At 48.2% G+C, this 17,584-nt stretch overlaps 1 protein-coding gene across 4 annotated transcripts in view; it reads left to right on the forward strand.

Moving 5' to 3' along the window:
* Nucleotides 1-5,300: 5,300 nt before the first annotated feature.
* The window catches only part of HM13 (histocompatibility minor 13), a 54,869-nt gene continuing 42,585 nt past the window's right edge, over nt 5,301-17,584 (forward strand). For 2 of the 4 annotated variants that reach the window (XM_019017277.4, XM_055373259.2), the window contains exon 1: nt 5,504-5,860. In XM_019017277.4, the coding sequence (XP_018872822.1) occupies nt 5,678-5,860 (183 nt within the window). In that variant the 5' untranslated portion in view covers nt 5,504-5,677. Of the gene's footprint in view, nt 5,861-17,584 lie in introns of all 4 variants that reach the window. The other 2 variants (XM_019017278.4, XM_055373256.2) reach the window with 2 other exon arrangements.

Consider the following 17,584-nt stretch of genomic DNA (forward strand, 5'->3'; position numbering starts at 1 on the left):
TTCTCTAATTTCCTCTAAAATATTTTACCTTCTTGTTTGGCCTCTTCTGACCTCGCTTCAGAAGTCATGCAGCATCAACCTTGTCTGCAGCTGCCCTGAGCCAGCAGTTCTCTACACACCCAGCATCAGCATCAAGCGAGATGCACCCAGCACGGTTGGAGCAGGCATGGGCAGAGCAATGGTGGCCAGGCTCCAGCAGGGGCTGCTGCTTCTGGCACTGCTCCTACGGATGCAGATTTATACAGCTCAAACAACTGCTGTAACTTTTAAGTAACTTCTTCCAGAATAATGGCTGCCCCCAAGTCTAGCGAATGCCACCAATAAGGTATTGACAGTGTCCTGCAGTCAACAGCCAGTCTCCCCCCTCACTCCTCAGGGTCTCACCCTCTTCCTCTTCTCTGCTGTTAAAAGACTGAGGCCAGGCCAGGCATGGTGGCTCACGCCTGTAATCCCAGCACTCTGGGAGGCCGCAGCAGGTGGATCCCCTGAGGTCAGGAGTTCGAGACCAGCCTCAACAACATGGAGAAACCCTGTCTCTACTAAAAATACAAAACTAGCCAGGCATGGTGGCGCATGCCTGTATTCCCAGCTACTGGGGAGGCTGAGGCAGGAGAATCACTTGAACTAGGCAGTCGGAGGTTGCAGTGAGCCGAGATTGTGCCACTGCACTCCAGCCTGGCAACAGAGCTAGACTCCATCTCAAAACAAAACAAAAAAAAAAAAAGTGAAACTCCATCTCAAAAAAAAGACTCAGGCCAAGACAGGTCTACACTTTCCCATCTTCTAAATTCATTCAAAGGTCATCTAGAAGGCCAGTATGGCAAGGAAAAAACAAGTCTTCATCAAATCTAGTAGATCTAGATAAAATAAGATCCAGGCCAGGCGTGGTGGCTCACACCTGTAATCCCAGCACTTTGGGAGGCCGACGCGGGTGGATCATGAGGTCAGGAGATCAAGACCATCCTGGCTAACACGGTGAAACCCCGTCTCTACTAAAAATACAAAAAAAAAAAAAAATTAGCCGGGCACGGTGGCGGGTGCCTGTAGTCCCAGCTACTTGGGAGGCTGAGGCAGGAGAATGGCATGAACCCGGGAGGCGGAACTTGCAGTGAGCTGAGATCATGCCACTGCACTCCAGCCTGGGTGAAAGAACGAGACTCCATCTCAAAATAAAATATAAGATCCACATCTTGGTTGGGCGTGGTGGCTCACGCCTGTAATCCCAGCACTTTGGGAGGCCGAGACGGGCAGATCACGAGGTCAGGAGTTTGAGACCAGCCTGACCAACATGGTGAAACCCCATCTCTACTAAAAACACAAAAATTAGCCGGGCGTGATGGCGGGTGCCTGTTGTCCCAGCTACTCCGGAGGCTGAGGCAGGAAAATTGCTTGAGCCCGGGACACAGAGGTTGCAGTGAGCCAAGATCACACTACTGCACTCCAGCCTGGGTGACAGAACAAAACGCCATCTCAAAAAAAAAGATAAGATCCACATCTAATTTTATTGACACAGAAAATGTCAAGAACCCCAAATTTGGTTGGTTTGAAGAACATGTGAAGGGTTTGACTAAATGATGAATGTCAATATTAAATCAGCTGAAGTTTCATATACAAAATGAAGAGGAACAGCATTCAAACTTAGTTAAGACATAATTTCCTTGAGTGGCCAGGCATTGTGGTCATGCCTGTAATCCCAGCACTTTGGGAGGCCAAGGTGAGCAGATCGCTTGAGCCCAGGAATTCAAGACCAGCCTGGGCAACATGGTGAAACCCCATCTCTATAAAAAATGGAAAAATTAGCTGGGCATGGTGGTATATGCCTATAGTCCCAGCTACTCGGGAGGCTGAAGTGGGAGGGTCGCTTGAGCCCAGGGGGTCAAGGCTGCAGTGAGCTGTGATCATGCCATTGCATTCCAGCCTGGGTGACAGAGTGAAAGTGTGCCTTGAAATAAAATTTTCCTTTGAATACGGCTTAAGAAATATGGCCACTTAAAACTCTACCTTGAAAATAAATATAGATTTTATCTTATCTAGAGGTAGAGTGGGAAGTTTTCATTTGGTACATTAAATCTATAAGGCCATAAACAGGTAATATAAGAAGTTTTCATAATTCAATTTATATATAACATGAGAAGGAACTTCCAGGTGTTACTATGAATCTTCTATGTATAGTTACAGTCAATATACTTTATATAAGAGATAATTTTAATACCAATATAATCTAGATAACATTTTACTTTGTTACGTTATCATTGTTCTCTTGGGAAATAAATTTTTTCCTCTGAGGCTCTGGATTTGACATTGAATTTTGTGTGTACTAATTGACATGTGCCAGGGCAATGATGGACTGGAATCCACCCCCAAATCAAAGCATCACGGTAAATCTTGCTTATCCTTATAAAGTCAAATGATAGACATTTCCCATCACCTATTTCTATTCAACAAGAGCACCAGATTCAGTTAGCTAATCTGCTTCCAAAGAGTAGAACTGCCTTGAGCTCAACTAATTTCAAAATACTGACTTTTTTTTTTTTTTTTTTTTAGATGTGGTCTTGCTATGTTGCCCAGGCTGGTCTCTAACTCATGGGCTCACACGATCCGCCCACCTCGGCCTCCCAGCATGCTGGGATTACAGGCGTGAACCACCATACCCAGCCTATTTCTGCGTATGTGAAACATGCTTTACAATTTTAAAAATGAACTGTTTTGAAGGTAAAATTAAAAATCTTGAAATTAAAAAAGCAAATATGTAAAGGAGCAAAAACTATAAATCAAGCATTTGAGAAGAGAAAATTGGAGGCTAACTTGTATTAAATTCACAAAAACTTCTATACTTTCTGTAAATACTTTTTAAAAAAACTATAGATCAGAGGCCAGGCGCAGTGGTTCACGCCTGTAATCCTAGCACTTTGGGAGGCCGAGGCGAGTGGATCACTGAGGTCAGGCGTTCAAGACCAGCCTGACCAACATGGAGAAACCCCATCTCTACTAAAAATACAAAATTAACTGGGCGTGGTGACGCATGCCTGTAATCCCAGCTACTCGGGAGGCTGAGGCAGGAGAATTGCTTGAACCAGGGAGGCAGAGGTTGTGGTGAGCCGAGATTGTGCCATTGCACTCCAGCCTGGGCAAAAAGAGCAAAACTCCGTCTCAAAACAAACAAACAAACAAAAAAACTATAGATCAGAATAACCACCTTTAGAACACTTTCGGTTATCAGTCAATATTTTTAGATAGAAGCTGGTAGCAAGCCTAAAGTGGGCTTGATTCTGCAGTAAACAACTGCCTCAACACATAGAAATCTTTTTTAAAACAGGCACTCTTGGCTGGGCGCGGTGGCTCATGCCTGTAATCCCAGCATTTTGGGAGGCCGAGGCGGGCGGATCACGAGGTCAGGAGATCGAGACCATCCTGGCTAACACGGTGAAACCCTGACTCTACTAAAAATACCAAAAATTAGCCGAGCGTGGTGGCGGGTGCGTGTAGTCCTAGCTACTCGGGAGGCTGAGGCAGGAGAATGGCGTGAACCCGGAAGCTGGAGGTTGCAGTGAGCCGAAATCGGGCCACTGCACTCCAGCCTGGGTGACATAGCAAGACTCCATCTCAAAAAAAATAAATAAAAAATAAATAAAATAAAATAGGCACTCTTGCGGGACGTGGCAGCTCATGCCTATAATTGCAGAACTTTGGGAGGCCGAAGTGGGCAGATTGCTTGAGCCCAGGAATTTGAGACCAGCCTGGGCAACATGCCGAAACCCCATCTCTACTAAAAACACAAAAAGTTAGCCGGGCGTGGTGGCACACACCTGTGGTCCCAGCTACTGGGGAGGATGAGGTGGGAGAATCACCCAAGCCCAGAAGGTAGAGGCTGCAGTGAGCTGCGATCATGCCACTGCACTCCAGCCTGGGTGACAGAGTGAGACCCTGTCTCAAAATAATAATAATAATAAATAATAATAATAATAATAATAATAATAATAGGCCCTCCTTGAAGTTTTTTGTTTGCACAGTCACACACTGATGCTTAGATGTTCCAGTATCTAATATAGCCACAGTAGGCTGCAAGCAGTGGCTCATACCTGTAATCCTAACACTTTAGGAGGCTGAGGCAGGAGGATCACTTGAACCCAGGAGTTTGAGACCAGCCTGACCAACATGGCAAAACCCCATGTCTAAGAAAATATATTTTTTTAACTTTTTTAACAATATCAAAAATAAGAATCACATAAATAAACAGATTCCTCCAATTCTGAAAAGAGCCACAAAGCTTTATAAATTGTACAGGGGCATGAACCGGTAAGGTATTATAGTTGCCTGGCACATAGTAGGCTCTCAATACATTTGCAAACTCCACACACACCTTACTTTCTTTTGCTTTATTTTTCTCTATTTATCTGCATTAACATGCTATGTAACACATAACTATACATTAACATTTTACAAATTTTTCTTGTTTTTTTTTTTTGTTTTGTTTTGTTTTTTTTTTTGAGACAGAGTCTCACTCTGTCGCCCAGGCTGGAGTGCAGTGGGCTCACTGCAACATCCGCCTCCCAGGTTCAAGCCAGTCTCCTGCCTCAGCCTCCCAAGTAGCTGGGATTGTAGGCGCCCGCCACCACGCCCGGCTAATTTTTTATATTTTTAGTAGAGACGGGGTTTCACCATGTTAGCCAGGATGGTCTCGATCTCCTGACCTCACAATCTGCCCACCTCGGCCTCCCAAAGTGCTGGGATTACAGGCGTGAGCCACCGCGCCTGGCCTCTTTTTTTTTTTTTTTTCAGACGGAGTTTCGCTCTTGTTGCCCAGGCTGGAGTGCAATGGCTCAGTCTTGGCTCACTGCAACCTCCGCCTCCCGGGTTCAGGCGATTCTCCTGCCTCAGCCTCCCGAGTAGCTGGGATTACAGGTGCGTGCCACCACGCCCGGCTAATTGTTTGTATTTTTAGTGCAGACGGGGTTTCACCATATTGGTCAGGCTGGTCTCGAACTCGTGACGTCAGGTGATCCACCCGCCTCGGCCTCCTAGAGTGCTGGGATTACAGGCGTGAGCCACTGCGCCCGGCCCATTTTACAGACTTTTATTTTGTTCAGTTTCTTTATTGTCTTCCCAACGTCCCCCCACACACACTGCACTAAAATGCAAGCTTCACGAAGGCAAGGACGAACTTTTGCCTGTATTGTTCACCTCAGTGTCCCCAGAGCCTAGGACCGTTGTTGGCATATTGAGGGACATTCAGTAAATATTTAAGGAGTGAATAAACAATTGGATGCCCAATAAATGCATGTATGAATAAACACATTCTTAGTTATTCGGAATATGAGGATTTGCGGAGAGTGGACAGCCTGGGATTGAGGAGACCGGCTGGGACTGGGAAATGGGCATTCGGGTCGCATGCCCACCGCAGTGACCCAGAGCCCCTGTCCGGACCGCTAACAAGTTGCTTAGCAACCCGCCGCCCGGCCCTCGGCCACCGCTAGAGGGCGAGCGGGCGGGGAGACGTGCACGCGCGTGCGCGTGCGTGCAAGCGTGTGTGCGCGCGTGCGCGGCGCGGGCTTGGGAGGGAGCACGTCACTTCCTGTTGCCTTAGGGGAACGTGGCTTTCCCTGCAGAGCCGGTGTCTCCGTCTGCGTCCCTGCTGCAGCAACCCGAGCTGGAGTCGGATCCCGAACGCACCCTCGCCATGGACTCGGCCCTCAGCGATCCGCATAACGGCAGCGCCGAGGCAGGCGGCCCCACCAACAGCACTACGCGGCCTCCTTCCACGCCCGAGGGCATCGCGCTGGCCTACGGCAGCCTCCTGCTTATGGCGCTGCTGCCCATCTTCTTCGGCGCCCTGCGCTCCGTACGCTGCGCCCGCGGCAAGGTAGGGTCAGCGGGAAAACAGGGCACTTTCCACCCCCATACCGAACACGGCCGACATGGACCCTTCCTAGGCGGGACAGACACCTCCTCTCCCCGGACACTGACTCTTCCCAGTCCTGATCACCACCGTTCCCTCTGTCTCGGGCCCACATTCCGGGGCTGGCATTTCCTACCCCGGGATCTGGGCACCGACCCCCGACCAGGGTATGATACCTTCCCCAATAGGAACTTGCTTCTGCTCCCGACCCGGACCCTGACACTTCCCTCCCTGTGCATCATGCCGCGGCTGGGAACGCTGTCAGCCCGTCCCCCACTGCGACTCGGGCACTGATTGTTCTGAGCCTGTTGGGCCCAGGCAGACCAGCCCCATCATGTATACCTGATGGATACTGGTCCTCACAACTTACTGAATGGTACAATTTCGTGTCATTCCCTGTTAGGAACCCTGCCTCAGCCCACCGCAGGGCCCTTTCTACCATCCAGACCCATCCCTAGACTCTGACTCCTGTCTCACTGGAATCTATGGCACCTTATGTGCTCACCTAGATCCCCCACACCTGGCCCTTGCCCCTGCCTCAAAAACAATGATCTCTTAGAGCCCAGTTTTTCACATCACTTTCTGGAACCATCGCAGTCAGCTGGCTCCTCAGAAGCTGGCATCTTGGTGCCTCTACTTTCCAACTAGGCATGGACGTCTTATTTTCCTGGTTTCCTCTCTTAACTACCATCCAACCTTGGACATGGCCTAGTCAAAACCCAGACCTTGTTCCTAACCTGTAACCCTTTTCCCACCCAGCCTTTGACCCTATCTCAAAGTAGCCCTTCTCCCCATACCCCCAAGACAATCCCCCCACCAAACTGGGCCTGTCTGCTGGGCCACTGTTGGCCCCTCTTGTGAGACTGGGCCAGACTCCATCCCTGGCCTTCCTCAACATCTGTCCCGTTGGATACCTAGGAGGACTCCAGCACATTTCACCTTCTGCTTCTCCCTCCCCCTTCCCTGCCCCACTTCTTCCCTATATTAAGCCCTCTCTAGCCTGTTGTACCAATGACTTTTCACTTCCTGGCACCCTCTCCCTTCCTCCACAACCTCTTAATCTGCACCTTCCCGATGCTCCTCCCCCACCCAGACCTGAGGATGGACCTAAGTGGAAGTCTTGCCCAAAGAGGGCAGGCCCACAAAGCAGCTGCCACTTTTGAAACTGCTGAAGCTGAGGTTCTCAAAACACTACCCAACTTGAGCAGTAGCTGAGGCCTGCCATCTTCCTTCCCCAAGAGCAGAGAACTCACTACTGGCTCTGCGATCAGATGCAAAGGAAAGTAGTTAGGCGGGGCTTAGGCTGAGAGACTCAAACATGACTCCATTTTCCTTTTTATTTGGCTTTTTCTAAGCTGAGTTCAGGTGATATTAAGCCTCTCTACTATGCCTGTCAGGTAGACACTTAGTGTAGAGAGCAGTTCTGAGATAACCCAGGACAGAGGAGGCGAAGGACAGCTGGCATAAGGCTAGGCAGCTTGATCTGAGCTGCTCTCCAAACTGAGTAATTCTCCCTGGCACCTTCTGTACATGGATCACTAATCTCTGCAGAAAACACCTTCCAGGCAACAGTATTTCCTGAACTTCCACCACTGTCAGGGGTAAGGGAGGATTGCTGCAAAGATGAGTAGGTCAGAGCCCTGTCACCAAGGAATTCGGGAGCCTAGGTGAAAGAATAATAACTAGATTGTGATTATACTACAAGCAATGCTACAAGGTTTAGGGAGAAAGATTGAGCACATCTGGGACAATGCAGGGAGGCTTTGTGCTAGAGGTAGGCCTGAGCCTTGACGTAGAGGTAGAATTTCAGCCAGGAGAAGGCATTCTAAGCAAAAGAAACCAGGTAAGCAGAGAGAGGTACGGAGGCAGGAGGCTACGAGGCAGTTCAGGAAATAGTGGAAGGTTTGGTGTGGCTGGAACAGAGGGTATGGTTAGGAGAAAGCCTTAGCCTCTGAATACCTCTCCCAAGCATCTCCTGAAGGGCAGCAGGGTGTGGAGGACTGTATGAATTTACAAACAGGACCTGACCATTAAGAGCCTGCCACCACCAATGACCCAGATGTGGTAAAGCTTGCAAAACCTTGACGCCCTTTGATGCTCACAGCAACTGAGGTGGCAGGCAGAGCCAGTTTCATTATTCTCATTGTACAGGAAAAGAAACTAAGAGTCAAAGAAATGACTTCTGAAGATCACTCTGCCATTTAGGGGCAGAATCAGGTATGCCTAGTCCTCGTCCAGGGCTCTCTCCTAATACAGGTACCTTTAAAGACAAGCAGCATTGACCTAGGGAAAGGACAGGGCAAATGACTCCCCTTCTACCCTGAGTCGTTTCCCTGGTCATGTGAAAAGGAGAGAGAAGAGTTAGTGTGGGGACCCAGTTTTGATTTCCCACCAGTGTTGGACCCCAAAACCAGTTGGGAGAGAGGGAATGTGAGGACAGAATCCCCAAGGGTCAAGGTGTCCATAACAGGCAGGGAAAATTGTGAAATCATGGAGAGAAAGAAGGTAGAGCCTCCAGGAGTACGTTGTGAAGAAGTAGCCTTGGGAGGAGCAGTCTCAGAGCAGCACCCATCACTGTCAGAGTCCTATATCCCAGACAGAAGCGAATATGACCCAGGCAGTAGCTGCACATTAAACATTGGTTTAAAGGGCCCTCAGTGAACAGGACTGGGTGCCTGCTGTGGGCTAGGCTCTGGGCTGGGTACCAGGAGTTCCGGGACAAAGAAGGCCAAGCCCTGCCCTCACTGAGCCCAGTCACCAAGGAGAAACAGACATGTGACTAGTCAAGTAAATAGAGCTCTGATAGGCCTCCTGGAGGGGGCAGCAGTTGTCTCTGCATGGATTGGGAGAGTCCAACAGGCAGAGCAGGAGAAGGTGGGGCAGGGGACCACAAGATGTGTTCAGGGAGGCAGTGAAGAGTGTGGTGTGAGCCCAGGAGAGGGGCTTGGATGTAGTTGACAAGATGTTCAGGAAGCCTGTGGCCTTTCTGGGGAAGAGAATCCTGAAAGCAATGCAGCGGTTAATCGTTATTGTTACAAAAATACTATACACTTGTTAAAAAAAAAAAAAATCAAGCAGTGCAGAAGTATAAAGGAAAAGCCTCCTGGGCACTATTCCTTGGAAGTAACCCAACTGGCTGTTGAGTATATAACCTTTGAGAATTTTTTCTGTGTTTACACATTCATTGTATATGTGTCTGTGTATATAGACATGTAAATTTATTTTTATAAAAATTGGATTATATAGTACATATTTCTCCACAACTTGATTTTTTTTTTTTTTTTTTTTGAGATGGAGTTTCACTCTTGTTGCCCGGGCTGGAGTGCAATGGCGTGATCTTGGCTCATTGCAACTTCTGCCTCCCAGGTTCGAGCAATTCTCCTGCCTCAGCCTCCCATGTAGCTGGGATTACAGGCTGGCACCACCACGCCTGGCTAATTTTGTATTTTTAGTAGAGACGGGATTTCTCCATGTTGGTCAGGCTGGTCTCAAACTCCCGACCTCAGGTGATCCACCCTCCTCGGCCTCCCAAAGTGCTGGGACTACAGGCATGAGCCACCGCGCCCAGCAATTTTTTTTTTTTCTTTAACAATATGTTGGCCAGGCACAGTGGCTCATGCCTGTAATCCCAGCACTTTTGGGAGGCCGAGGCAGGTGGATCACTTGAAGTCAGGAGTTCAAGACCAGTCTGGCCAACATGATGAAGCCCCATCTCTACTAAAAATACAAAAATTAGCTTTGCGTGATGGGGCACGCCTGTAATCCCAGCTACTCGGGAGGCTGAGGCACAAGAATCGCTTGAACCCGGGAGGCACAGGTTGCAGTGAGCCGAGATCATGCCACTGCACTCCAGCCTGGTCGACAGAGTAAGACTCCATCTCAAAAATAATAATAATAATATGTTTCATTATTTTTCTATGTCAGTACATATAGACCTAAAGTTAACCAGACATGATGGCATGCACCTGTAGTCCTAGCTACTCTGGAGGTTGAGGCGAGAGGATAACTTCAGCCCAGGAGTTCAAGGCTGCAGTGAGACCTGATTGCACCACTGGGCAACAGAGTGAGACCCTGTCTCAAAAAATATATACATATATATAGAGAGAGAGAGAGATCTGCCTCATCTTTTATGGTGGGGAGGGTAGGTAATACATGCCCATGGTACAGAATTCAAAAGGTACAAAGGGGTGCACAGTGAAAGTCTCCCTGCTACCCCAAGCTGCCCTATTTCCCTCCTCAGAGGCAGCCCCTCTCCTGTGTTTCTTAGATATCCATCCAGAAAGATTCTGTGTCTTTACAAATAAATAGGCATATACTTTTCCCTGATTTTTTTTGTTGTCGTTTTAATGAGACCGAGTCTCGCTCTGTCACCCAGGCTGGAGTGCAATGGCATAACCTCAGCTCACTGCACGCTCCATCTCTTGGGTTCAAGCGATTCTTCTGCCTCAGCCTCCCGAGTAGCTGGGATTGCAGGCACCTGCCATCATGCCTGGCTAATTTTTGTATTTTTGCAGAGATGGGGTTTCACCAGGTTGTCCAGGCTGGTCCTGAACTCCTGACCTCAGGTGATCCACCCGCCTCGGCCTCCCAAAGTGCTGGGATTACAGGCGTGAGCCACCACGCCTGGCCAGTACACTCTTCCTTGCACCTTGCTTTTTTCACCTAATGTGTGTTGCAGATCCAATCATGTCAGTACATAGGGGGTGGGTGTGTTCTTTAACAGCTGTATGGTATCCCACTTGTACTCCAGTTTGCTTAGTATGCTAGTTCTCTAGTATCTGGTCCCTGGGCCAGCAGTGTCAGCATCACCCCAGAACTTGTTAGAAATGCACATTCTGAATCAGAAGCTCAAGGTGGGCCCAGCAATGTGTGTTTTAACAAGCCCACCTGGTGATTCTGATGCATGCTCAAATTTGAGAATTTGAGTCCCCAACTGGTCATTTAGGTTGTTTCAGTCTTTTGCTATTACAAACCATGCTGAAATTAATAACATTATACATTTTTATTTCACACTTGTCTGTGTATTTGTGGGATAAATTTCTCAAAATTGGTGGGTCGAAGGCTATGCACACTTTTTTTTTTTTTTTTTTTGAGACAGTCTCGCTCTGTTGCCCAGGCTGAGTGTGAGTGCGGTGGTGCCATCTCAGCTCACTGCAATCTCTGCCTCCTGGGTTCAAGCAATTCTCCCACCTCAGCCTCTTGAGTAGCTGGGATTACAGGATTACAGGCGCGCACCCACCACACCTGGCTAATTTTTATGTTTTTCATACAGATGGGGTTTTACCATGTTGGCCAGGCTGGTCTCAAACTCCTGACCTCAGGTGATCTGCCCGCCTTGGCCTCCTAAAGTGCTGGGATTACAGGCGTGAGCCACTGTTCCCAGCCCACACTTTTTATTTAGATAGATTTTACCATGTGATCCACTATAGAGGTTGTATCAGTTTACTTTCCCACCAGCAATGACCTCAATTCTTGTTTAATGGCTGTGGAGTAGTCTGTTCTCCAGAGGTTTTGTTTTTTTGTTGTTGTTTTTGTTTGTTTGTTTGTTCGTTTGTTAGACAGAGTCTCACTCTTTGGCCAGGCTGGAGTGCAGTGGTGTGATCTTGGCTCACTGCAACCTCCACCTGCCGGGTACAAACAATTCTCGTGCCTCAGCCTCCCAAGTAGCTGGAATTACAGGCGCGTGCCACTACGCCTGGCTAGTTTTTATATTTTTAGTAGTGACAGGGTTTCACCATGTTGGCCAGGCTGGTCTCGAACTCTTGACCTCAAGTGATCCGCCCACCTCGGCCTCCCATAGTGCTGGGATTACAGGTGTGAGCCACTGTGCCTGGCTTCTCCAGAGGTTTTTAAGCAGATACATGATACAATCAGGTGTAGGCTTTAGAAAGAGCTCATGGCAGGGTGGGTGATAGGCAGGAGGGAGAAGTGTAATGTTGGTGCAGGGGTTGTGAAGACAGCAATGCAGCAATGAGGGCCAAAGGATTGGGGTGGGAAGTTAGGAAAGGTAACCTTGGAGAGCTGAGTGACTGGATGTTGTGGTAAAGAATGGAGACTCTGGAGTCTCCAGCTGGGGCAACAGTAACAGAATGGCCCATGAATTTCAGATCATTTCCAGGGCATGGCGTAGAAGCAGTGCTCCGAGAGCTTGAACCGTGCCAATGGCTTGAAGCAGGCATCTGTCCTCTCTTACAGCTTTTGTTTCCGCTCTGATAACAACATCCAGAATGTCACTGGAAGCTACATTTACTTCTGCTGTTTGTGTCAGGTTTTTCCCCCACTTTCTAATTGTGTTTTATGTTGCAGGAGCTATTGTATTTACATACACAAATCTGGTTAAAAAATCGCAATTGGATTGGTAAAGAATCCTAGCAACTTTTTAGTATTTTTGTAACTACAAAGATTAGCTGTTCAGTTACCTTCAGGATTCTGTTCCTCAGAAAGGTTGCAGGCTTCCAAAGTATCTTCCTGTTAAAACTTTCCAACAGAAATTTCCAGATAGGAAAGATAGAAATCTTCTAGGAAACAGCTCCTAAGAGTTTGGGGTCTGGAACTGGACTGCCTCAGTTTCAGTCCTGGCTCTGCCACTCACCAGCTGTGTGACACTAAGCAAGTTACTTCACCTCTCTAGACCTCCGCTTCCTCATCTGTAAAAGAGCTATTAAAAGTACCTGCTGGCCAGGCGCGGTGGCTCACGCCTGTAATCCCAGCACTTTGGGAGGCCAAGGCAGGCAGATCACAAGGTCAGGATCTTGTGACAGACCATCCTGACTAACATGGTGAAACCCTGTCTCTACTAAAAATACAAAAAATTAGCTGGGCGTGGTGGTACATGCCTGTAGTCCCAGCTACTTGGGAGGCTGAGACACGAGAATTGCTTGAACCCAAGAGGCAGAGGTTGCAGTGAGCCGAGATTGCACCACTGCATTCCAGCCTGGGCAACAGAGTGAGACTCCATCTCAAAAAAAAAGTACCTGCTTTGTGGGGTTTTTGTGAGGATGAAAACATGTAAAGTACCTAGAACAGTGCAGTAATGTTTTTGTTATTACTATTATCGTCAGATTTCAGGTCTCCCATTCCTTTTTTTTTTTTTTTTTTTAATGGAGGCAGAGTATCTCCATGTTGCCCATGCTGGTCTCAAACTCCTGGGCTCAACCGATCTGCCCACCTTGACCTCCCAAAGTGCTGGGATTACAGTCCGGTCTCCCATTCTGACTCAGCATTGCAGCATGGGATATTTATAAGTCACCCACAAAGGAGACCAGAGTCCTCTGTGTAATGGAGAGGATCTGTCCAACCTTGGTTTGTCACTGAATAAGATTAGGCCTCTTCCCACCCAGGGTGCTGAGCTGAATTGAAAGGAATATGTGGAAATGAGCCATAATGCTGGTTTGTAGGTGAAGCCACAGAGTCCTGTGTGTCCTTTGACAGCCCTGAGCCACTGCATGTGCATATCTTTCTGCCTGATAAGCACTTCCTTTCCTTGTACACAAAGCAGACTCCTCAAGCCGGGCATGGTGGCTCACACCTGTAATCCCAGCACTTTGGGAGGCCAAGGCAGGCAGATCATCTGAGGTCAGGAGTTTGAGACCAGCCTGGCCAACATGGTGAAACCCCATCTCTACTAAAAATACAAAATTAGCTGGGTGTGGTGGCAGGTGCCTATAATCCCAGCTACTCAGGAGGCCGAGGCAGAGAATCACTTGATTTGTAGTGAGCTGAGATTGTGCCATTGCACTCCAGCCTGCGCAAAAAGGGCAAAACTCCATTAAAAAAAAAAAAAAAAAACTGACAAGCTGACTCCTCAACCCAGTCAGCATTTGTCTGGCTCCAGACTACCAGACACTGTGCTTGACCATCAAGGCCTTGCTTAAGTGGTACCTGTTCTCGCCACCTCTGACTCCCTTACTTCTCTGCAGAAATAGTGTCTTGTTGGCTGTCTCGTGATTCCGTTGTGCATAATAATGTTACAAATGGTGTATACAGTTTAAATGATGACTCGAGATACAATGCTGAGTACTTCCAAAGCAGAAATCAGAATCCTCACAACTTGTTTTACAGCTGAGGAAACCGAGGCTTAGAGAAAAAAAAAATCACTTTCCCAAGGTCCCACAGCTGGGAAGTAGAGCTGGGAGTCCAAATGGACTTCCTGATCTCAGAGTCCCTTCATAACTGCTGATGTTCATACTGTGTGTCACAGTGATATACATGTCTATTGCATCATGTGTCACACTACATTATAATAGCCTGTTTGGGGGTTTTTTTTGGGGGGGGGGCTTTTTTTTATGAGACAGAGTCTCACTCTGTTGCCGAGGCTGGAGTTCAGCGGCACGATCCCCACTCACTACGGCCTCCACCTCCTGGGTTCAAGCAATTCTCCTGCCTCAACCTCCTGAGTAGCTGGGACCATAGGCGCACGATATCACACCCGGCTAATTTTTGTATTTTTAGTAGAGACGGGGTTTCACCATGTTGGCCAGGCTGGTCTTTTTTTTTTGAGACAGAGTCTCGCTGTCACCCAGGCTGGAGTTCAGTGGCTCAGTCTCGGCTCACTGCAACCTCCACCTCCCAGGTTCAAGCTATTCTCCTCCGTCAGCCTCCCAAGTAGCTGGGATTACAGATGCACACCAGCACGCCCAGCTAATTTTTGTATTTTTAGTAGAGACAAGGTTTCACCATGTTGGCCAGGCTGTTCTCGAAATCCTGACCTCAGGTGATCCGCCCGCCTCCATCTCCCAAAGTGCTGGGATTACAGGCATGAGCCACCACGCCCAGCCAGTTTTGCTGTGCATTCCATAAAATAGAATACGTGTTCCCTGTAATATGTATCATGTCACAGTATTAACCTACCTGCCTGTGAGTGTTTCAAGATCAGGAACTCATTTTTGTACCCATACTACTGCTATACAGGAAATGTATTGAATGTGTGGAGATGCTCAGAGGGGATGAGGAACTTGCCCAAGTCCCACAGCACACTGCTGGCAAAAGCAGAAGCCAAGGGTTGGGAGAGAATAGGGAAGGAAGGAAACTGGGCCTCTCATGTGGGTATTGCTCACCCACCCCACTCCCACCTCCTAGCAAAGCTGTCCAAGTGACTCACATGGAGCTGCCTCCAGTGGCTCCAGAGGGGAGGGTCTCCCTTCCAGCCCAGAGCCTGGGCTGCCTCAGCCATGCATAGGCAAGGGTGTGGTTAGGGTCCTCCTCACTCACCTCTCCCTGATAGTCACAACCCCCAATACAAGCACAGTACTTTAGTTTGCCAGGCTGTTTCGCATCCCATATCTTATTTGGTTTAAGACTCCTATGGGGCTGGGTGTGGTGGTTCACGCCTATAATCTCAGCATTTTGGGAGGCCAAGGCAGGAGGATCACTTGATGCCAGGAGTTCAAGGCTGCAGTGAGCTATGATCCTGCCACTGCACTCCAGCTTGGGCAACAGAGAGAGACCCTGTCACTTTTCTTTAAAAAAAAAAGAAGGCTCTTGGACCTTTTTTGAAGTGAGGCTAGAGATTGTCCTCCTGTTTGACAGAGAAGTAAACCCAGTCACTCAGCAAGCCGTTAACAGAGCAAGGAATACCTTGGATACAGTTTATGTGTAGCATTTTACTTATGTATGAACTATATCTGTAGGGAGAATTCCCACAGATGGAATTGCTTGGTCAAAGGGTATGTGCATTTGTAATTTTTTGTGTATTGCCTAGTTGCTTTCTACAGGAAGACAGATTGACTCCCATAGGCAGTGTGGGAGACTACATCTTTCCCCGTAGCCCCACCGACTCAGTATGTTACCCAGTGTGTGGATTCTTACCTTTCCGATAGACAAAAAACAGAATCTCAGTGTGCTTTAGTTTGAGCTCTTATTAAGAGTGAGAATAAAGACTTTTTTTTTTATTATTAAGAGCCATTTGTAGTTCTTGTTCTGTGGCTTTTTTTTTTTTTTTTTTTAGACGGAGTCTCGCTCTGTCACCCAGGCTGGAATGCAGTGGCACAATCTTGGCTCACTGCACGCTCCGCCTCCCAGGTTCATGCCATTCTGCTGCCTCAGCCTCCCGAGTAGCTGGGACTACAGGCGCCCACCACCACATCTGGCTAATTTTTTCTACTTTTAGTAGAGATGGGGTTTCACCACGTTAGCCAGGATGGTCTTGATCTCCTGACCTCACGATCCGCCTGCCTCGGCCTCCCAAAGTACTGGGATTACAAGCGTGAGCCATTGCGCCCGGCCTCTGTGGCTCCTCTTTTTGTATCTTTGGGCATGTGGAAATTTCAGTCTAATGCATCCTGCCAAATTACCCTCCCGAAAAGGCTGGACAGGTTTATACTTTAGGCCAGTGCTGTCTATGTATTTCCTTTAGCCAGGCACAGTGGTGCATGCCTGTAATCCCAGCTACTTGGGAGGCTGAGGCAAGAGGATTACTTAAGCCCAGGATTTCGAATCTAGCCCACACCTCCCCCTCCTAGTAGTCATTTTGTGGGCTTATTGCCCTCTGCCCCATCTCCTTCCCTCTTTGCAACCTTCCACCTGGGACACTAGGGCCTCTCTGAGCCAGTCTTACCTTCTCCAGACACCCTCTCTCTTAGCAGGTTTTTTATTGTTGGTTTTTGTGAGCCAAAATATTTGTGAGTCTCCATAACTGAATGTGATCCCTTCTTCTAGGGATGCTGGTGCTTTACTTGCAGGATGGATATGGTGATAGTAGAATCTCAGGCACTGTAATGAGCCTGGCTACTATGGAAAGAACTTCAGCATGAGCAGGAGTCTAATCTGGCATTGCTAGGACTTTTGGTAGCCATGATATGAAACAGTTGCAGAGTAGACTTGTCCCAGCAGGGAAATCTGGAAGGGCTTCGTGGCAGTGACATTTACTAGGCCCTTGAGGACTGTGAGGATTTTGCCTAGCAGAGAGAGGGCAGGTAGAGACCACTGTGATCCTGGAAGCTTTTGACCCTGTTTGGAATACAAATTTATACCAAAAAAAAAGGAAAAAAAGAAAAGAAAGAAAAGAAATTTATACCAGTACTATATATCATTGATAAATTTTCATTAGAAAGTTCTGGCCAGGTACAATGGCTCACACCTATAAGTCCAGCACTTTGTGAGGCTAAGGCGGGCAGATCACCTGAGGCCAGGAGTTTGAGACCAGCCTGGCCGACATGGTGAAACCCCCTCTCTGCAAAAAATACAAAAATTAGCCAGGTATGATGGCATGTGCCTGTAGTCCCAGCTACTTGAGAGGCTGAGGCGGGAGAATTGATTGAACCAGGAGGCAGAGGTTGCAGTGAGCCAAGATTGTGCCACTGCACTCCAGCCTCGGTGACAGAGTGAGACTCCATCTCAAAAAACAAAAAAGAAAGTTCGTCATAAATCCTTTTTTTTTTTTTTTTAGACGGAGTCTTGCTGTGTCTCCCAGGCTAGAGTGTTCAGTGGTGCGATCTCAGCTGACTGCAACCTCCGCCTCCTGGGTTCAAGCGATTCTCCTGACTCAGCCTCCTGAGTAGCTGGGATTATAGGTGCCCGCCACTGCGCCCGGCTAATTTTTGTATTTTTAGTAGAGACGGGGTTTCACCATGTTGGCCAGGCTGGTCTCAAACTCCTGACCTTGTGATCCACCCGCCTCGTCCTCCCAAAGTGCTGGGATTACAGGCGTGAGCCACTGCGCCTGGCCTTCTTTGGCATAAATTCTATGAA

This window comes from Gorilla gorilla, chromosome 21 (genome assembly GCF_029281585.2).
Source record: "Gorilla gorilla gorilla isolate KB3781 chromosome 21, NHGRI_mGorGor1-v2.1_pri, whole genome shotgun sequence".
Lineage (NCBI taxonomy): Eukaryota > Metazoa > Chordata > Mammalia > Primates > Hominidae > Gorilla > Gorilla gorilla.